General features: G+C 41.8%; 1 protein-coding gene across 1 annotated transcript; it reads right to left on the reverse strand.

The window, feature by feature from the left end:
- Window positions 1-1,792: 1,792 nt before the first annotated feature.
- On the reverse strand, window positions 1,793-21,213 carry tnfrsfa (tumor necrosis factor receptor superfamily, member a). The gene is made up of 10 exons (XM_072371745.1): window positions 20,966-21,213; window positions 10,771-10,939; window positions 8,881-9,012; window positions 5,974-6,085; window positions 5,631-5,761; window positions 5,454-5,549; window positions 5,323-5,369; window positions 4,936-5,217; window positions 4,807-4,843; window positions 1,793-4,212 (listed from the first exon to the last, which is right to left on the reverse strand). The coding sequence occupies exons 1-10, from the start codon at window positions 20,996-20,998 to the stop codon at window positions 3,911-3,913; spliced, it is 1,341 nt and encodes a 446-aa protein (XP_072227846.1). The 5' UTR covers window positions 20,999-21,213; the 3' UTR covers window positions 1,793-3,910.
- Window positions 21,214-21,487: the final 274 nt, after the last annotated feature.

Here is a 21,487-nt window from a genome sequence, read left to right on the forward strand (position 1 = left end):
TTCACACAGACTTCAGCGGTCATGGCTCTGGGGGTAGAGCCGTTGTTGCAGGTTGGTGTTTCGCCCCCCTGGTTTCTCTGGCCCACCTGTCAAAGGGTGCCTGGGTAAAATATTAGCTTCTAAAGCGTACATGAAAGCATTCATCAGTGTGTGTATAGTAAGGTTATGTGCTCAGTGTATAGAGTAAAAAACACAGTTTGTGGCTTACAGCCAGATAAGAAAAGCGTTGTATAAATGTAGTGAATTTACCACTGAAAAAAAAACAATATTTCAGATTACACTGTTTCATATTTGATGTTTATCTTTTTTTTTTTTTTACATTTTCAAGTTGTTGATTCTCTTTATAGTGTTGTTTTTCTTTTTACTGTTTTTTCCGAACCATCTTTGTGCTTTTTTTTCCTTATTATTCTTTTTTGTTGCTTTTTTGTGTAATGTTCTTATGATTCTCGCCAAAAGGCCACAATAATACAGCTGATTTAAGGCAGACCTGTTTTTGCAGCAGGGATTTGGACTTGCCCTGACATGAAAGAGAGCAGGTGTAATGAATAGCCTTAATGATGGCTTCATATCTTTTTAGTGCCCCAGTAAACTCTAATCATGACGCGTCACACCAGGACCTTCCCACAAGTGGAATGCAGCCGTCATTAACACAGCTGTGCATTTCCTGCTATGAAATGTCATAACGTCTACTACGATAAAGCACCATTGTCCTGTAAAAATGCCTGTTATGATTTTTTTCTTGGATCTGGTGTCCATTGTCTTAATGGCACACCTGTTAGAAATGGTGGTGAATCATCATCTTATTTGTTACACCTGTGCTTTTCCTGCTCTAACAAACCAAGATGCTGTGAATAAAGAAAAAATGCTGATCACCTTTGGTTCAAATTTGATATCTACCCTTCTTTTTATTTTTTATTTCCATGTATAAACTGTATTTCATATATTTTGTTAAGGAGTGAGCTGTCTGCCGTCGTCTCTTAGCGGAGTCAGCCTGCAGGTTAGTTTGACCTTGTGCTCGGTCGGAGTATCTCATCCTGTGAGAAGCTCTTATCTGCCTTCTCTCACAGACGGCACACAGATGCAGCTCTGGGAATATAGGATTTGCCTTCATTGGTAGAAAAAGCTGAAAGGATTCTCATAACACACATCCACACAAATGCCAGCTACCTACATCTCCTTTGCCAAGATGGTCAGAGAGACCATTAATGGAATTTATAGTCTCTGCCTGCATCTGCAAAATGGACTTACCCATATACATATAGTCATATTGGAATAAATACTACTGCAATACTTATCCTTGATAGTAGAAGAATAAAAGAGTTTGTCAAAATGTTTAGAACTAAAACTGTTTGGAAATGTCTGATATAACAGCCAAAAGTGGGAAAATCGGTTCATTTTTACTGCATGATGTTCAGCATCTTTTTGGATCTTTGGTGATGAGACTTTAAGTTAAACTTACATAAACTAATGCAAGTTTGACTGAATAGAACAGAGTTTAGGAGTACAACAGGAGTTAGTAAGATGTAAAACGTTATTCCTAAGTTAATTCTATATTTCACATCATTAACAGTAATGACTGATCTGAAATAACTCTGTTTATGTCAGCATTATGAAGGCTGAGGTTTTAGACTCTTAGAAATAATCTTTTTCATCCGTGGCATGTTTCTATTCAATAATAAGACACCTTGTGGCAGTATATTAAGAATAACATGAGCATCTGATTTGTACAATCTCAGAAATTCAGGTTTTTTTCTTGAACAATGAAAATTCAAAAAGTTAAAAGAAAAAAGGATACCTGTACAAAACATTTATTTGAAATGGATGTAAAAACAGCTTTGATGTATTTGCATGGTTCATATCTGAAAACCACGATGAGCAAACAATAACTAAGGGAGACATGGCTTAACAATAAACAGGAAGATGTAAAACGAGTAAAAAGGAAGTTAATTAAACAGCTTAGACTTGCAATGAGAGTATGTAAAAATTAGAAGACGTAGACACATATAATCTGCCACAGAATAAACAAAACATGCATCGAAGCCTATTCACTGCTATGCTGCTTCAGTCCAGGAGGAATTTTTCTGCTGAAAAATCAATGATACAGAAAAGAAACAGGGAAAAGTGAGCATGTTAGGTCCCTAGAAATTGATGCAGGCTGCATTTTCATTGTCCGTCAGTAGATGGCAGTGCCAGCACTGTAGCATCACTCCTCAGCAACAATATATAACTCTAACTCTGTGCTTTTAACATAAGAATGCAGAAACGGGCACACAACAACAAAACAAAAAAAGGGAGAAAGAAGAAAACATCACTGTCATCCTCAAAAGCCACATACCTCATTCTATTCATTTTGGCATGTTAATACAGCGGTATATATATACAAATACACGTCATGAGGCTTGTAAGCTCTTAGGACACATGCATGTGTACATGGGGCAGATTTGAAGAAATCAATTTGAGCTTCTTTTTATATCCAGAAAAGGTTTCCTTCATCCTGTCTGAGTTTAAGACAAAACAATCCGTACCTGCGCGCATGTCACACAGACATGTGTAGAAGGACTCAGTCGGTTCGCTAAAGCAGTTGGACTAACTCCAATTTCAAAAGATACATTCTGCATTAGGCATAACGGAAGCTTCAACACTCTCCCGAATGTGGGAATGGGAGTGGAAGCTCTCATGTGAAGACATGGCACACGAATCACTGACACATCCACAGTGTTGCGCTGAACCCAGCGCAGCGAGCAGGAACCGAGTCCAACAAAAACGAGTTGAAAAGCTTGGATCTCAGTCATTTTGCCCCCGTAGCTAAACCACATCACAGCACAAATATCGCCTGTGCTTGTGTGTTTGATTTCCAGGGTCGTTTTTGCAAAAGGTATAAATAATGAGAGATAATTATTCATTTCAATAAATATGTCAATAAATAAAATGACCTGTGAAGTTCTCAGAGTTACAAAGAAACATTGTGGAAACAATTCACTAAACTATCAACAGTTGCTCCATCAGAAACGGCAGGTAAGAGTCCTTTCGACCATGTTGTGTGTGTGAGTGATAACACTGAACATATACGCCTGAAAGACTGAGAACGTTACTGATGTGACCAGATTGTACAAAACCAACATTTTCAAACGGTAAGCTTAAGGAACATAATGAAGTTGTAGAAAAAAAAAAATACACCTAAGTGAATTTCAAACAAGGGTGAAGTAGGGATTAGTAGGGATGCATGTTAATAATCGGCAATATTTTCCTCTCGTTAGTCAGGAAAATGTTCATGGACTGATATATATGGTATGAGAGAAGGCTAAATCTACAAATCAAAAAAATACAACATGACTTGTTTTTAATCCTACATGTGCCAGAGATCAGTGCATCAAAGAGGCACAGTTTTAGTGGCGTCGCTAAAGCCACTCCTACAGACCAGTGTATATCCTCGTCTCCTGGTAGCGTCGTATGATCTGGCCGGAGGACCAGAAGAGTGACCCACAGCTGGAGACTTCTAAGCTTTCAGTGTTTGGCTGCATGTTGCTACTCAAGAGTCTGAAACATGCACCCGTGCCTGCCTGCCTGCCTGCCTGCTGATGCCTTCACGGTTTTTTTTTGACTCCTTTTGAAAACGGTTTTATGGTTGTTGAATCTGACCACAAAACTTCTGCCTTGTTTACATTATTAAACGTCAGCATTTGGCGAGTGTTTAAAATCATCAGCCCACTGATCAATCCATCTGGACTTTCCCCTTTTTGTGTTTTTCTTTTTAAAACTACTGGCTTTTAAAAGCATGGCTGTTCAGCCACAAAGAGGTAAGCCTGTTCATGAGACACAGCGTCCACCAACAGTGTCTATGTGCTTGTAGTTATTCATGTGATAAGTACGTTGTGTTTACTTCATCTGCAGTCCCTGAGGTTTCAGCTTTTCAGGGGGTGTCTGCGTGCTTATAGTAGCCCTTCCTGATGGCTGCAGAGGCGATGCACTCAGCTGAGCGCCGCTGGTCCATACTCAGCAAAGCCTCTAACAGGTCATTGATGTCGGCTTTTAGTCCCTGCCTCTGCATCCAGTTCTTCAGCAGTTCGTAGACTTTATCTCCGGGGGCGCCGTTCTCTGCGATCCGAATGTGGTTGTCGCTGACTCCAATCATTCTGAAGAACTTGTTGTGGATCCGCACGTCCAGGTACTCGTCAAACAAGTCAAAGCTCTTCCGTAGAGATTTTTCGGACCCTTAAGAACAGAGATAATTACAGTGAATAGATGGATATTTAAGTGTTCACACCATCAGGTCAAACTGAATGTTTATGTAGTAATTTTCCATGTTTTCTTCTTGTGGATCTAAAAAGCATTCCAGCGTGACGCCCTGTTCAGTTTTCTATACTCATGTCATGTGGTAACAGTACAGCCATTGTTCCTATACGAGGATATAAACATCAGTACGTTTCCCTTCGGGGGATGTCAACTGAAAACATTACAGAGGATCAAACAAATCTGAAAAGCCATGTCCTCTTAAATTCAACATGAGAAACAAACAACAGTTAAAAAAAAAAAAGCCAGTATGTTCCAGAGCCCCGCAGGCCTGACTATCCAGATCCAGCCTGACTATCATGAGATTAGTAATCTATCAAGTACCAAATGTGAGAACTTGCGGAGATTTTGTTTATTTGACTTCACTGTTGTCTGTTATGGACTATAGTGAGCTCTGCTGTTTCCCTTTAGCCATTTAAAAATATGTATATCAAATACCATGAAAATATCTCAATGATAAGAGAAGAAAATGTGTCATGAGGGGAAACCTCCTCCTTCCCACAGCAGGAATCTTACCTTGTAGTGGCACCAATCGATGTCGCAGAGGATCATCCTGTAACGAGAGCGAGAGAAAAAAAGTTACATCTTAAAGATAAAATATCAGCCGTGACAAAGATGTGAGATGTAGCCGACATTCGTCTTCACCATTTCTGCAGGCAGCAGTCTGAAGGCAGTGGGGCTCTGGTGTGGCGTGTTGCCAGAGGATGCCGCTGTGGGCAGGGCTGACAGGCTGGTCTGAGATGAACTGGTGGTGTTGGGCAAGCTGTCCCCAAGTCCTCGATCCTCATCTTCAAGGGTAGGGGAAGCCTTGGTCATCTCACCCTGAGTCTCTTGCAGCAGTGGCCGTGACTCCGGGCGGGACTCTTCGCCCTCCAGGCCTGCGTTTTGATTATTTTGTCTCTCCTCTGCTGTGGCTCCACTCTCATCCTAACCAAAACAACAGTGGAGGAGGCAAACAAGTCACATATTGTCCCAGAGATTATCTACAATAATTGTGACGAGTAACACAAAGAACAACCAATTACAACTTACAATGGGAATCTTCACAATCTCACTGGAGTCACAGGTGCTCTTTGGCCCTGTTACAAGCAGGAAAACAGCATTAGGAATACGTTTACCCAGCAAATCACACAGAAAAGCTGCAGTACATGATGTCAACTTACATGGTATTTCACATGAATGACGCCTGATTATGAACCACAGTACAGCCAGTCCAATGAGGACGAAGAGGACCAGCAGGGAAACGGATAAAGGAATGGCTGGAAAAACAGACACAAGTTAGCGAAAAGGTGCAATTAAATTCAAGTCGGGCCCTTTTTAAAGTTGAGTGTGAACATTACCGATGCTTGTTGGGGAAGCAGGAGTCGGCTGGGGACGGGCTGGAGGAGTTTCAGTAGACGGATCCCGTTTTCGGCACACTGTGTTCGAGAAGGGGGTGCACTTCTTCACCTCCTCTTCACCCGATTTACACCTGCAGTTATGGAGAAATAAAACCTTTCAGCTAAAGGTAAAACATCCCAAAAAAACCCCAGCATGAGTTGTGATGTGGATGTCTGCTTCTCCCGCTAACATTTCCCATGTGTTGGCTCACCAAATAGCAAAGTTTTCACTACCATGACCAGTCAGAAATGTGAACTGCAGAGTGTTGGCGGTCAGCTGTAAGCGGCTGTAAACGGGACTCACTTGGCACAGCGTTTGCAGACTTCGCAGGCCTGATCTGGAACGCAGAAGGTACCTTGTCTGCACTGGCACCTGGTGTCTGTAGTTGTCGTGCAGGATGCCGTTACAATCTCATCTGTAGATAACGAAGAGAGCTGTGAGCAAGCTAAATCTGATCTGAAATCACCTTAACTTCAAACAGAGTCGGACTAAACTTGGAACAAACCTGTGACCATCAGCATTTGTTAAATCAGAGAGAACCCGGTTTTAAATTTTAACTCATTTGTAGGCAGCTGGCAATTACGTGGTCATTTTTCCCAAAAACGATAAGTCAGATAATTGGGTTTCCTACTTTATCTCACTCTTAGGTACACTTTGCCTAATTTTAACAAGATAATGAGGGACGGACAATCTGTCATGGTTCATTTATTAAACTGAAACCTTAAAATGAGGAAGAAAGCAGCAGTCCACCTCCACAGGACACCCCTTCTTCTGAGTCTGATGTCCACACTTGCCAATTATTGAAAATTTGCTTTGTTGGGTTGGTTTGTGAAACATGGGCACATTATCTTTTAATCTTCCCCCACACCAATTTTCCAGTACTTCAATTCAGACAATTAAGCTCATTTTAGAGAAAGTTCTGAGCTTTCTTTTTTTTTTGTGAGTATGAAAGAACTCTGAGGCAATCTTTTAAGGTCTTTTAAGGTTTCCGGACCCTGCTGCAACTGGAAAGTTTAAAGGCAACTTTCTTTTGCAGGAGAATTCTAAGCAAAAGTGGCACCTTTATCTGTTCATACAGTTAAAATGAAAGGGCAAACACTTTGACTCTTTTTATTGCATCCTTCCATGTCTTTATACTCTGTCTGTCCCGTCAATAACTTTTAGTGACTATCAACATAATGACCAAGCTGGGTAAAAAGGGCCCGTGATGCTAAACTACCTATGGAATGACTTGATGGCTAAGGAGATTTGTGTGTTTTATCTAATTTCTCAGTAATAAGATCATAGTGTGTCTTTTTTACCTGAACAGCTGCTGGAATAGATTCTAAAACCAACATACTTTGTTTCCCCTGCTGGAGTGTGTACAGACCATTGACACACGGAGGACACAACTGCCACTTACGCCATGACAGTGGCTTTCATTGTTATCACTTCAATGACATGTAATGGTAAAAATTCAATTACAATGTTCCAATACAGAACAGCTCTGTGCTGCATCTCAATAACAGCATGGCTGTCAAACGCTGTGCCCCGCAGCAGAGCTTCTCCGACAATTCCAGAAGACAAATATGTGTAAAGAAAAACAGCTTAACTGAAGATATGTCAGATAAAACAACAGAATTATCAGGATCATAATTCTTCTGGACAAAAAGGTGAAGCAGCTGACATGGTCTGTTGCAGTTTGTCATCGACATAACGTGACTGTGCTGGAATTCCACTTTTTGCAGTGTATTTTGCTGTTTTATTGTCAGTCTGTCGACACAGTGCTTTGCGTTTCCTTCATGCTGCTCCACAGAGGCGCATTTTTGTCTCAAAGGTCATGCAGGATGCAGATTCAGTCCAGTGACACCTCAGAGAAGAGAAGTGACAATGAAATACAGCGCATACGGAGGCGAGCAGCTAAACTTAACACAGGATGACGGGGTCGACAGAATCGGTAAATAAAAGAAAAAATAAATGGCTATTATCAGTCTGGAATTTATTATGTTACCTCATCATTGCCAGGTGTCTCTGCATCACATCAGACTGGAGCATCTGAGCAACTCTTCTCTATACTTCCAGTCTAATTTAATTTAGTCACCAAACCCAAACTGTGCCCTAAATTAATTACAGTAGGCGGGCGAAATAACATGCAAAAAAACATTCAGAAACGTCCATTAAAGCTCCTCCATCTGACACCATAAATGATTAACTAAACCAACAGCAGCCCTATCAATATGAGCTCCCAACAGGAAGATCTTAAGTGCTCCAGATAACAGAGCAGCTCACTTAAAAGTGCACGGGAAACTTTTTAAAACCAATTTTCCCTTCCTTTAGAAAGTGTACCTTTAAATTGACACATGAGTTCCAACTGGAGCGAAACATACAAAACTGCAATAAACGAGTATAAAACACATCCTATGTAACATTAGTCTCTTTTCTGTGGCTGCTGCCTTTCATTGGACACAAAGACTCCCAGTGTGGGAAGACAATGCCACGCAGCCACACCCAGTTCAGCCAGGTAAGACAGACACACAGGCAAGTCTCCCGAGACGAGAAACACGCTCACATTCAGCCCACGAAACAAAAACAACAAAGACACGCCCTGCTACTCCGTGTAACATCATAAGATCACATTATCATGAGTGGATGTGAAAGGTGGGGGCACACACAAAGAAGTATTAACTTTCCTAAAACAATATATCTTTGACCAACTGGATTTTTAGGACACTCAGGAGTGATCAGATTTTTAAAAAGATAAAGGGACTGAATTAAAGGGTACTTTAGTTAGGTGTTGGTTCATCCTTTTTCAGACTATACTGGCATTTATTGTTAAGGTGAACAAAACTCCTTCCGGGTTCAACCAGACATTCAAGATCTACATGTAGTTAACAACTATTTCCCTTTAGAACCTTCTTAAATGTTAATGACAACATTCACAGTTTACTGTTTAGAAAATCTGAATATCTTTGAGGTTTTCCTGTTAAGTATTTTTAGGTTTGGGGCCGACTTTTCAGGGATTCTGGACTTTTGTGGACGGATCATTAGAAGATGATATAGAAAGTAATAATAAAAAATAAAATTAAAATAATAATTCACCATGAAAAACATTAAAGTTGTGCAATAAACTCACAGTCTATGTGACTTTCAACAACAACAAAATCTTTCCACAAACTCAGATCAGTGTTGTACATCATATGATCATACACCAGTCACGGAGAATTTCGTTACCTTGGCGACAGTGGGTACACGGCAAACAGCGTTTCATCCCGTTGGAGTGCTCCGTGTAGGTCTGGCCATGCTCGCAGGACAGACATGTCCCTTGTTCTCGGTCTCTTTCACATTCCTTCTTCACGAAGGTTCCTGCAAATTAAATTAAATAAAAAAACAGTGAGACAACAACTGGAATGAGAAACATATACTCACTTCTACACGGCTCGTCTTAACTTGGTTAACGTGGTGCGTTTCCTGCTGAAACAGGACATACCACAGGAAGGTATCGCACTGTGCTCACAGCAGTAAACCGATGGGAGAGCGTGAGGGCCAGTAGGATGTGATACAAGCAGAGAGAAGGCGCTTTTGGTGTTTAATTGTGCACATCTCACTGTTATACAAGACAATTTTTCAGGAAAACGTACAGAAGAACAGATTCATTGAAATACACAGTTATCTGACCCACTTTGCTGGTCGATTGTAATGCTTATCGTTTCCATGATCAGTTCACGCATGCCATGAATAAAACCACTTGATTCTCATGTGTTTCCAGAATTTATCTGATGTACAAACGAAAAAAAAAAAAAAAAGAGAGAGAGAGAGAAGAGGAAAAACACAGGACAAAGCACAGATACCTTCAGCTGGACTGAGCAGGGACGAAGCAATGGACGCATTTGGAAATGAGTTTGTTTTAGAGACGTTGCAGCTTGTTTTAGCTCAAATTCTGAGAGGAGCACGACAGCAATTTTTGATTTAACAGATTTAACAATAAATAGTTAGATTAAAAAAAAGAAATCTGGTACATAAAAGCTCAAATTAACAAAAAGGATTACGTGGTCACAGAAATACAAGATCAATCAAAACCTCGTATCCAACTCCTATAAACAATGAATGCCACTGGAAATAGGGAGGTCTGCAGTGTTTCACTGCTATCACTTGATTTGTGAAACTTTTGAGTCTGTCAGACTCAAAGCAACTCCTTCATAGTATCCTAAAGGCTTTCGATACATGTTCAAGTGCACATAATTAGATGAATTGAACATTTGTCGGCAACGTTTGCAGTTTACCAAGATTCATTTGGGAACTAAAGAGTCTGCTGTTCTTATAACAAAAACAAACGGGAAAAAAACTGACTTGATGGAATATAAAAAGGCACTTCTTAGAATTCAGAAACCAAATGAAATAACTCAATAAGCCATCAGCAGAATGCAGTAATTGCATCTTGGCTAAATATGTTCTGAGCTTTACCAAAAAAAGAAAAGGAAAACGTCAACAGCCTTATCACATTCTGTACTTGATTAATAAAGAAGGCTGGTGCTTTTAATGATTTGGGTAGTAAAAATAACCTTAATAGACTTAATACCCTGCCCTTTTGACTGTTTTTGTGTTTCTGCTCAGTTGGAGCTCTTTGCTTTCTCCTCCTGGGCGTCGTGAATATCTCTATAAGCTATTATCAGTTCAGGTTTTGGTTTTGTTTTTTAAACTCCCAACAGATGCTGACATCACTCTGCCTTCATAGCACTTCTGTTCAATTCTGTAACAAGTGTCAAAGGAAACGTGAGCCGACAGGCTAATCGCATCGTTAACAGCTTCCCTGCATGTTCAGCTACTCAAACACCCCATGGTGTGTCTCAGTTTATTTACTCTATATTCAATATGACAGAATTGCTTGATTCTGCACACTGAACGCACAAATATGCAAATCACAAGTTACTGAGAAAACTCAAGTTATGGTTAAAGAGCCAGCAGGTCTTCTTTTTATTTTAGCTTTTACCAAAAATGTTTTTCATTCAAACCTAATGTTGGCTCAAGTTGACACTAAATTCTAGCTGTAATGTGGGAAATGAGTGCGTGTTTTAGGGTACTTTAAAAATGGTTTTAGTTTTGTTTGAGCGTTTTCCTCCTTACCGGCCTGGCAGTTGAGGCAGCAGAGCGCCTGGTGGAGGTACTGCTCATTCTCCACACATGTCCTGTGCCGCCGCAGGGTGCTGTTTCTGTGTTCGTCGCTGGACCACTGAGACGCCGGGGGTTCTGCTGCGTGACATACAAGCCCGATGAAGAGCGCCGCCACCGACACCTGCATCAGAGGCCAGGAAGACAAAGGAGGAGAAAAAGACAGGAGTTTTGCTTTATTTTTGTGTAGCCACATCATACAGACTCCACCACTCAAACTCATTAGATGAAAGACAGTAAAGACGAGAGCCTGTCTTCATAGGAAACCTTGTGTGAGCAATCTCTGACTTAATTTGAACCATCTGATCTGAACATCTGCTGTGGGAAAGCAATTAAGGGAGCCATGCAGCCGGTCACAACTAGAGCCAACACAATCTTGGTGTGTAGCTCCTCATCCTGTACACACAACAAAATGCAGCGTAACATGCAACCAAACTTAATTACTCCACGATCTGGTCTTCCTCAATAAGAGGCTAAATAAAAGAAAAAACAGAATTAGCTTCCACTGCTGCGGGTGTAGCACTTTTATACGGTATCTTAGCTAACTAAGTGTTAGCTTAGTTAGTGGCCGGGTGACCATATCAAATGTGATTCCAGAAATCCATTCATGTGTTAGATAATAACAGGCTTGTATAGGTGGGGTACAGAGAAGAATACGACCGAACACTTTAGTGTGGCCCCCAGGCGCTGGTGTTTGTTCACACGCTTTTCACCATGTCAATGTGAGAAGGCCCCATTCACTGGCAAACAACACACTTTAGTGCCTCTACTTCAAATGACCCACATTCTTAAACCCGGGCTCTTTGAATGCCATGACATGCGACACCACCACCAAGCGCCTGAAACGCAACGCGACACCTCCCTGGGTAAATGAGAGTCCTAGATTTGGAGGTTTTGTCTCTCCTGTGCACCACCACCACCCCCACTCCCCCCCCCACACAACCTCCACTAGACCCGGACAGAAAGGATTGTGAGGAAGAAAAGGAGAGACTGAGAAACTGGAGACAGAAAGTTGAAGAAGGGATGTTTGACGGAGAATAGGTACCCTAAAAAGAGAGTGTGGGACACTGGCAGGAATAAAGACTGAGGCAGCGAAATGAAGAACAGGCTGGAGAAGGGACTCCTGACGTTAGACTTGACTGTTTGGAGGGCTGCCATGCCTTGTTGTTCAAAAGAACATTCCCCTTTTTCTCTCTTTCTGCCTTTTCCCTTCTTCCTCTCCCTCTGCTCACGTCAGACTTTCCAAAGACGCTGAGAGGCAGACGTGGAGGGGCAGACGACCGGCAGAGCAGTCACAATCACACCATTTAGATCTATCCAAACATTCTGGGGAGGGGGGGCAGCAGAAGAGAGAAGGAAAAGGGGAGGGAGATAAAATGGGAGAGGGGACGAACAGCTTGCACTGCAGGGTGAGTCCTTAGACTTGAATACACTATGTGTACGGCTGGTGGGTGGGGGGGTGTAGAGAGGCATGGAATTGTGGAAAGTAGAAGGCCATGTGAAGAGAAAAAACATCAGCGTATGAGCACATGTGCACGACAAAGCAGTGGAAAGACGAGATGTGAAGAAAAAGAAAACCAGGGAAAGTGGGAGCTGCTCTAAAGGCGGTCTTCAGTGCAGGCGCCGAAGGTGAAAAAGAAGAGAAAATTCTAAATAAAAGTCGATGCAAAGGAAAAACTGATGCCCCTCCGACAGTGACACTGCTGACGTTACATAACGTCCAAAATGTGGTCGCTTCAGGGTCTGTGACTCCAAACGCGCTCATTTTCCATATTTAACAGAAAAATCTGTTCTTTTTTCTTTCTTTTTTAATGATCCGATGCATTCACTAAATGCAGAGTTTGATGTGCCGTCTTCAGGTATGACATAACTTGCTAATCAGCAAGTTAAACCAGTATAATCATTTCTTTGACATCTGATGTTGTTCTAAGTGTATGGCGCAGTGGCTTTTTTAGCCAAAGACGAGCTTCCCTATGGAACAACTAAATGGAGTTTTTTCTTTATCAATCTGGTCTCGCACAGCAAAGGAAAAGGTGAAAGTTTACATCCCAGCTTCTGCAAACTGTGTGCAACTGGCAGCTCCGTCATGCACGACACAAAGACCCGACAACAAAACAGACAACACGACTTCACAGAGAAGCCCCACAGCTGGGAGTTGATGGTGTGCATGTATCACGTTTCTGCATGAGTTGTATTTGTTACATCTTGTGCTTTCTGGAATGTTCTGTTTTGTTGTCATTTTAGAAAGTGGCATTGTATTTAAAAGCAAACTTTTTTTTAATGATATCAGCTTTGCATTTTGTCTTTTTTTTTATCTGTTTTGCCATCTCATGTAAAACGTTTTGCCTTTTAGCTGCTTTCTAAAATGTGCTGAATGAATTCCCGTTGCACGGTTTGGTGAAATGTGTTTGTCTTTTGAAATGTTGCCTTTTCTGTTCTGTTCTGCTGCTGCTTTAAGTTTAACGCTGTGCTTTGTGCGATGTTCTCCAGTTCTAATGTTGCATTTTGGCGTCGCTGCTCTGTTTTCTCTCATGTTGCTGTCATTAGCTTACTTCTTTGTCACTGTATAAAACAGATCTGCACTTCCAACTGAGAAGAGCGGCACAACCTCACAGCAAGGAAGCTGCGGCTAATCAGTCACGGGACTGAACGTACTCGAACGAAAACAAACAATCAGAGCTTAAGGATGGATTGTTTTTAATGGGATGGCAGTCCACAATTTCTCAATAACCCAGAATGAGAGAAAAAGACAATCGTTGTCCAGTTTTTACTTTGTGATACAGAGTTTTCTAATTCGGGGGGGAATCCTGCTAAGTGGTATTTTCTTGAACAGAGCCTGCTTTCACACAAGGAAAATCCTATCCTAAGGCTGCCAAACTACATCAAACACACAATGGGACAAATGCACTGTGTACTTAATCACTATGGGCTGCCACAATGCGGCTTAGTTTTACCTCTATAAGTAAGTAAGGAGGAAGAGCGGAGTGACCGTAACCTCAGTGCAGAAGGCCCTCCAAACCCACAATCCCTGGAAACATTCCAACATGGGCTCAAGTGGTTCAGTCCACTTCATATCCTCAGTACAATGAGTGAGCTCACTGTAGATTATTTGTTACAACAGTGTCCTATTGACACACACTCTGACTCTATGATAAGTTAGTACTATGCTTTTGTGGATTCGAGTTAAACTAATAACAGCTACAATAAAATAATGAGGGACTTTCTGTGTGTCTGACAACAGTAGTGCTCCTCCACTTCCTCTAAACACCCTGGGTTCTTCCAAATTGCCTTGGCACCATCTCTACACATGCCATGTACACTGAGAATGCATTTGTGACGAAATGACAGGACATCCTTTCAGTCGACCCAGGTTATCAATGGGCCATTTACAGGGCTGTGATCACTCCATAACTCTGAGGGTATTACAGTGCGGGGAAAAAAAGGGGGGGCAGAAACCGAAAATGTGGTGAACTCCTGCAAACACGTACAAAAAAAACCAAGGCAGTCTTCATTTCATATTGGACAGATGATTTCAATCATAGCCGACTGATAAGCAGTGACATGATGCATCTCATAAATCCGAGGACCTGATTCTCCATATCATGCTGTTCCTATTAGCGAATCCTTTTCTTTTATCAATTAAGAGGCATCTGCGATAGTTCCGATATGGTACGTCCACTACAAAATAAAAAAAGGTTCTTTTCTAAACCTTTTCCTGCAGTCTAAGCAAAATCTGCTCAAAATGTAAAAAGTGTCCGTCTGTAGTTCACACAATCAACCCAATCCAGGTTTGGAGTCTAATCTAAACAGTGCAGTGATTTGTTGATCAAGCAGCGGTGTAATCACTTTATCAGATTAGAGATTGTGAGCAAGCTCTGAGTCAACAACTGAACTAACTGATTATGAACCACTCCTCCTGTATTTCCATGTTGCATTGAGGAATTCAGCCATTTTACCCTGAAGATATCGAGGCACTCCAGCACATGACAGGGTGGAGGAAGGCAAAAAAAAAAAAACATGTTTTGCTCCTGCTGCTGATTTGTAAAACTGACTAAAATATGAAAGGTTTATTTGAGTTCAAATGTCAGTAACATAAGGCGCTCCTCGTCTCACCAGAGTTCAGTATCTCTTACAACTGTAGCAACCACAAGAAAGAATATGAAGATTACATGATTTCCTGTCACGTACAAATCAAAACCTCAGATGAATAATCCAGGTTTGTGTGTTAAATCATGTGCCGTCTATTCGTTAGGGGCATTTAAACACTTCAATGACACTGTAAGATGTAGGAAGATCCATATATTCATCTATGTACCTTTTCAGTGAACCGATCGCATCCCAAAAAGGCCAACCAAAACCACACAGAGCCCCCGTATTTTCAGTCTGACAAACAGTCAGTTTACAATAAAAGTCTACAAATAGTCACATCTGAGAGGGTGTGACATTTTTCTCCATTTTTGACCCTGTTGATCAATACATTTGGACTCTTTCTTCGTGACTAAAATGTCGATAGCCAAAAAATTCCCAGGGAGTCAACGACTTTGGACTGGAAGCGGCGCTGTTTTGTATTACGTTAATATACATAATCTATTCACATCGACACACTCTTTGATGGAAGTGGGATTGCTTTTTGACCTAAAGAAACTCGAGTTGAATCCAAGGTTTAGAAAACGGCACCAAACATAAAGGCAGTCTCCACAACAGAAGTCTTCTGTAATATCATTAGTTTACCAAGGAAAACTAATGACCAAGATTTGTTTCAGACCGATTTCTAACTCAATTCTGATTTAATCAAAACATCCAAACTCATCGCTTAAGAGATTTAAATGTTTTGTGTGCTACTGAAACTGTAGCAGCTGGTTCTTACTGAAACAGTTATGTATTGTACAGTTCAAATCCCTCATGGCTGACCCTCACAGGACAGTGAACGCTCTCTGCTTCACAGATAAATCCTGGCATTCCCTGGAGACAGGGGGTGACCATGCACAACTTTCCTCGAGTGATAAATCACACTGATGTTTTGTGTGAGATGATGAAGACAAGTACAAGCCAGCTGCTGTCAAGAGAAATAACTCTTGACTCCTGCTACATCGCTGTAAATAAATCCAAAGTTCAGCCAAGCTCAGATGCATTCGTCTTTATAAAGCTGAATGATGTAAAATGAGGAGAATGACTCCCATGTCAGTTTACAGCAGAACAAGAGAGCGCTAACAGTTTGAAAAGCACATTGTTGGGCCACGGGCACGGCACACACACACACACTGAAGAACACAGGCGAACATACAGTGTATGTGTGGGAGCGTGTGAAACGCGGCTGCCCCCTCCTCTCAGGGAGCACAGGAAGCTCGAGACAATACAGAGGCTTCATGCAGGGTTCAGCTCCAAGCTGTTCCCTCAGAACAGGCCGAGCAGCCGATCAGACCCACAACATATCCGCCAGCCTGGATATTTATAACTCGGGGAAGCTGCAGCTCCACGACACAAATTCTTGAGTTTCCTCAGGAGGTATGCTTCACTGATTAGATGAGTGTGACTTTGTGTCACAAGCAGGTTAAGTGACCTTCACCTCCACACCAGATTAAAAAAAAACAAAAAAAAAACACTGTTGACGACAATTTCAACTAATTTCCAAAAGGTTATCCCACCAACAACAAGTTGGTGAAATGACTGACACCTTGACGTCAATGTTCACCACATAAAAATGCTCAACGCTGCGTTGAGGAAGGTGACAGAGCGTCACCGGCAGTGCAAAAAGATCAAAACTCGTGTAAGCAGGTGCAGCATGACACATTTTCAGCATTTGCTTTTTGTCGTAAGGTGGAGGTGGTCCCTGTGGTTTTAGTGGGCTGTTTGCACAAGCAAACAACATCGCTGTGAGTCATACAGCGTGCTCCAGCGGGCCAAGCAAGGACAGTGAGTTTGAACATTAAATTAAATTTGAGTGCAGGAGGGCTATTAACTTAGCCTTTTCAAATTCCGGCTGGGTCTGTCACAAAGACGCCGAGCGCCGACTCACAAGACAACTCCAGGAGGGAGGGAAAGGGGGGAATGAAAAGAGCAAGAGGGGATGACTAACAGATTGAAGTATGAGCAGGAATCCATCACCTCGCTCCAGAGAGAACCGCATTGGCTCCATTAAAGCTCATCTTTGTGTTAAAGGAAAAAAAAAAAGACATGAAGTGCTGGCAGTTTATAGCCCACTCTATAAACACATCGCAGCAAAAATGCTAAATATGTGCCTGTTGGAGTAGGTCGGCAACGACTTAAGTGACCATCAATAGCTGGAATTTTGACCAGGTTAATGTCTTTCTAAACAGAAGTCCACTCTCTGGACAAAGATTGAAGAAAGTCGTCCAAGAGAGCAGGAAGGCAGAGGATTTAGTTCTGATGCATATCTTATGCCACTTTGGCCACGTGTTACATCACATTTCACAGGTGCCTGTACATTACTGCTGTAGCTGGACAGCAAGGTGGAGATCTAACCGGCTGTAGTTAGTCCAGAGAAAATAAGTCCTTCACTATTGTGAAAATTAGGTCATCCTAAAGAACCACAGTGTGCTACGGAGTAAGTTTATATACACTTTATGACCGTAAAGTTTGTATGGTAAAAAGAAAGCAGAGTTCACGTAAGTTCAAAGTTGATTTGTTTTTGTTCTAACTTGACAGAATGAAAACTCTTGGATTTTGTATTTCCTTTTTTTGTTCATTTGCGAGACAATAGAAACCATAAACTTTGAATTCCGGAGAGAGTTTGTTTATAACCCACGGTCGATTCAATTTGACCGCAAGAAAGTGCAATGAAAAAGCCAGCAACAGTCAACATTTCTCAAGACGATAAATGCTTATCAATATCATCCTCGGTTACTTTGATGCCCGAGATCGCGCAAGAATCCACCTGCCACTTCATCAATACCTGGGTGGAACTGAGGAGAAAATACAACAACAGCATCGACTAAGCGGAGTCCAGGTGCCAAGTTATCTTTTTTAGAGTTGAGGGTGGCAAGAGTAAAAAGAAACTTTGGATATGAAATAAATCTTCTGTTTCTCTAAACATTTGTTTACAGTTAGAAAATTAAACCGACTCACAAACCTTCACAGACCACCAAGTTTAACTGCGAAAATAAACTGATAATTCATTCAATTTTGGTTCTTTTAGACCACAAACTTAAACATCGACGGTGGCGACACAAAAGAATCGTGATCGTTATTATGTGTTACGACCTGTGACAAAACAGCAGACCTTTCACAGGAGTGGGCCTCTAGTTCCCAATTATCTCCATTAGAGCTTAAATAGAGGTCAACTTGACTTCTTTTCTCTGTTTTCTTGAAGATGTTCCAGCTCTCATCTGACAGGCTTCCTCTGAGCTAACGTAGTCTTTTCAATGAGTGATGAAACACCCTCAAGAGAATCAAGAAAAGCCTCGGATTAAACATTACTTTCAGGATTACTATGACCTGCATGACCGAGAATATACACAGAGGTGTTCGCTACAAGTCTAAAAGAATAACAATTCAACAGCTGTCGAACTGAGAGACGCATCCAGTCCTCACGTTGGAGCAGATGGGACAAGAAACTACTGGCACTTTTGCATAGAAAATAACTGAAACTAGTGATTTATCGAAAACAGCTGAGAACCACCTTGGTAGCTATTCCAACTTCATTTAAATTCCATCACTTGTTTTAGAGGTATTTGAGGCAATGAGCATACAAATACTCCTTCAGTTACTTCTCTCTACTTCTATGAAAATAAAAAGTGTTTTTAATGAGATCTAATGAAAGCCGCCTCTGGACTCCTAACGCAGAATAACAACAGAGCCTCCCCAGAAGTCATTCTCCTGTCCACATCAACACTTCAAAGCGCTTTCTGACATGGAGAACTTTGACACCCAGTGTCCTCAAATTGGACCGTATACCTCTGAGTCATTTGATCTCACCCATCTGATGACTTCAATAAACAAGTGTTGAGCTGTCCTCGAGAGTGTGAACCTCATCAAAGAAGCTTTCAAACTTAAGAGAAAGCTTTGTGTGAAGTACTGGTTGCTATTTGAACCATTAAAAATAACTCAAATATCAAGCTGGATGAGCTCAGTCAGTTTAAATGGGATGTTTGACAAACAATTACGTATCCACACTTATCTTATTCTTGGACCGTTCACGTGAGTGGTGACTTGCCTCTGTTGGTATGCCTTACATGAGTAGGCAGCACCTGAACAGGTGGCACACCCTCTGTGAGTCAATGGGGCTTTGATATCTGCGGAGTGATTCACCTTAACAACGGGCACAACAACAGGTTCCTTCAGAATAACCAACCTGCCAGCAATAAAACATACCTTACTGGGTCTGCTGTGACATGAAAAAAAGACACACAACCACCTGGTGTCCGACAGCGATTGAGTTGCGCTGCATTGCATCATTCAGCGCAGCTTATCTAAGCCACAGGCACGATAAAAGCTATTCACACGGTCACCAAGCTAAGCAGCAACAAGCAGGAGTTACAGTATTGGGAGTTAGAGTTTTTAAAATGCTGCTTGGTCCCCTGTGCCATAGTTTGGCCTTCACATGTCCCAGATTTCAGTCCTGCCCTTGTTTGTGTTGTCCACAGAGACAGAGGGGACCATTTCCTGTGTGAACCAACACCCAGACAAACAGTAAGCAATCACAGCAAACAATCTAGTGTACATCTGCAGGGGCATGACAATTCTAAGAAGTAAGTTGATGGCACTAATATCTGCATATCTGTGTACTCTCGACAGGAAGTTTACTGGACAGCCAAGCACGTACACTCTGGCAATTTGGAGGGGTGTGTTGGAGGGGGATTAGAGAGGGGGAAGGATGGGGGTGGGGTGGGGTGGAAGTTTCCTCACAGTCCCTTAGCAACAAGGCCTGCTGGCAAGGCCTCCAGAATGTACTGTGGTTTACAAAAGAGATAAACATTGACTTTGCCACCCGGAGAAGTAAATCTGATTACTGCATGACTTAAAACACAGATCAGACAGCGGAGAAAACAAATAGCGGCGCTCCAAAACCCATCAGCTGATGTTACATTTACTTTAGGGGCTAGGTTTACAGGGCGCGGGGACACAGTTGGGATCCCAGACGAAATGCCACATTACTTCTGTTTAATGACTAACATCGTTGCCCCTATCAACCCACACAGCAAGCTTACGCTCAATCTGCCGTGTTAGTCAGGAAACTTGATTCCTTCTTATCACATCCTGTAATTTAATAATCTCTGTGTGAGAAGGGAAGTTGGACCATCCTGGTGTCCCAAATAAATCCCAGCTTTGCACACACAGACACACACACAGTTAACTAAAATAACGTCAAGTTACGGTGGTGCACAGTTTGGAAAAAACAACAGCGGAGGAATGAATAGACATCTCTGTGAGAGTCTTAAAGGAATAAACTTTCCTGGAAAAATTACTGAGAGACTTTCTTGCTTTAATTGACTAACTGGCAAGGTGAATTATTGGCTTTTTAGGGGGGGGGGTCAACTGGTTACAGCTTCAGTCAGGCTACTACACCCATGCTTCTCACACTTGATTTAAAGATTGCATGAGCCCAAGTGTACCCCACAGCAGTCCGCTTATTAATAGTGGCTATAGAAGCAGCTACATCCGCTATGACAGGCCGAGAGCCATCATATGCTGCATGTCTGCACTATATGACCACATGATCTCCAACACAGATGGTGCCTGTAATGTTGGAGGGGGGTGAATGATACGGCACATGTACTGTAAGGAGCAAAAGACTCTTAATAAAGGGACAGTAGGTCTAAATGAGCAAATACCTACAGGAATAAACACGTAAATAGACAAGAACAACAAACACATTGTTGCTTCCCGTGTGAGAACATTTGCGGGACAATGAAGAGGCTTGTTTCATCTTCTCACACAAGTTCACAGGCCTGGCTGGGACTTCAGCTGCCGAAAGAGTCAATGTTAGACGGCTTTACGCTTTTACAGAATAAGTCCGGAGAGCTTCAGCACTCTTCGAAATAAGGTGCTACTTTTATATCCCTTTCTCAATTATTACACATTTCAAAGAAGTATCACAAGCGCTTCATTGTAGAAAACTTAGACAAACGCAGTCAGAGCCAGTGAATGTAACCAAAATAGTTTTTAAAACGTTATTGTCGAGTCTACTCACATAAAGTTTCCCGACCACCGGACCGAAGTTCATCTTGGGAACTTCGAGAGTCAATCCCAGGCAATTCGCGTTACAAACCACCAGTCAAACGTGTCTGAAAAACACACTCAGTGAAAAAGGACAAAAGCGAACAAGTCCAACCTAAAACCTATCGGTCATCCTGTTTCTTTCATGAATTCCCTGTTTTTAGTGTCAAAACTCTACAGACTTTTTTTTCTGAGCGAGAGGACGGACACACGGTCTCAAACCAAATGAGAAGCTTTTTTTTCTCCTTATTTTTTCATGCTCTGAGAACTGCGCGTGACGTCACGTGGGTTAGGACCAATCACAACGCTCCTCCCTGGAATAATAATCAGGAAGGTAATTATGCGGGTTCTAATTTCTGAGAAAATCAACATACACTGACTGAACTGCTGAAAATATATCGCTGATATGTAGCGTCGTTTTTATCCCGCTCTGATTCATATACAGTTCGTTTCCTTCATAATTAATCTGTAACTAAGTTAAGTGTTGTGCTTTGTG

This window comes from Leuresthes tenuis, unplaced genomic scaffold (genome assembly GCF_036924035.1).
Source record: "Leuresthes tenuis unplaced genomic scaffold, fLeuTen1.0.hap1 SCAF_19, whole genome shotgun sequence".
Lineage (NCBI taxonomy): Eukaryota > Metazoa > Chordata > Actinopteri > Atheriniformes > Atherinopsidae > Leuresthes > Leuresthes tenuis.

Coding starts and splice junctions, on each gene's coding strand:
- tnfrsfa (XM_072371745.1), bottom strand. CDS start 20,998: ATGAACTTCGGTCCGGTGGTCGGGAAACTTTAT. Junction 10,940..20,965: donor CGGTGGTCGGGAAACTTTAT/GTGAGTAGACTC, acceptor CCTCTGATGCAG/GTGTCGGTGGCGGCGCTCTT. Junction 5,762..5,973: donor GTCTGCAAACGCTGTGCCAA/GTGAGTCCCGTT, acceptor CCATAACTGCAG/GTGTAAATCGGGTGAAGAGG.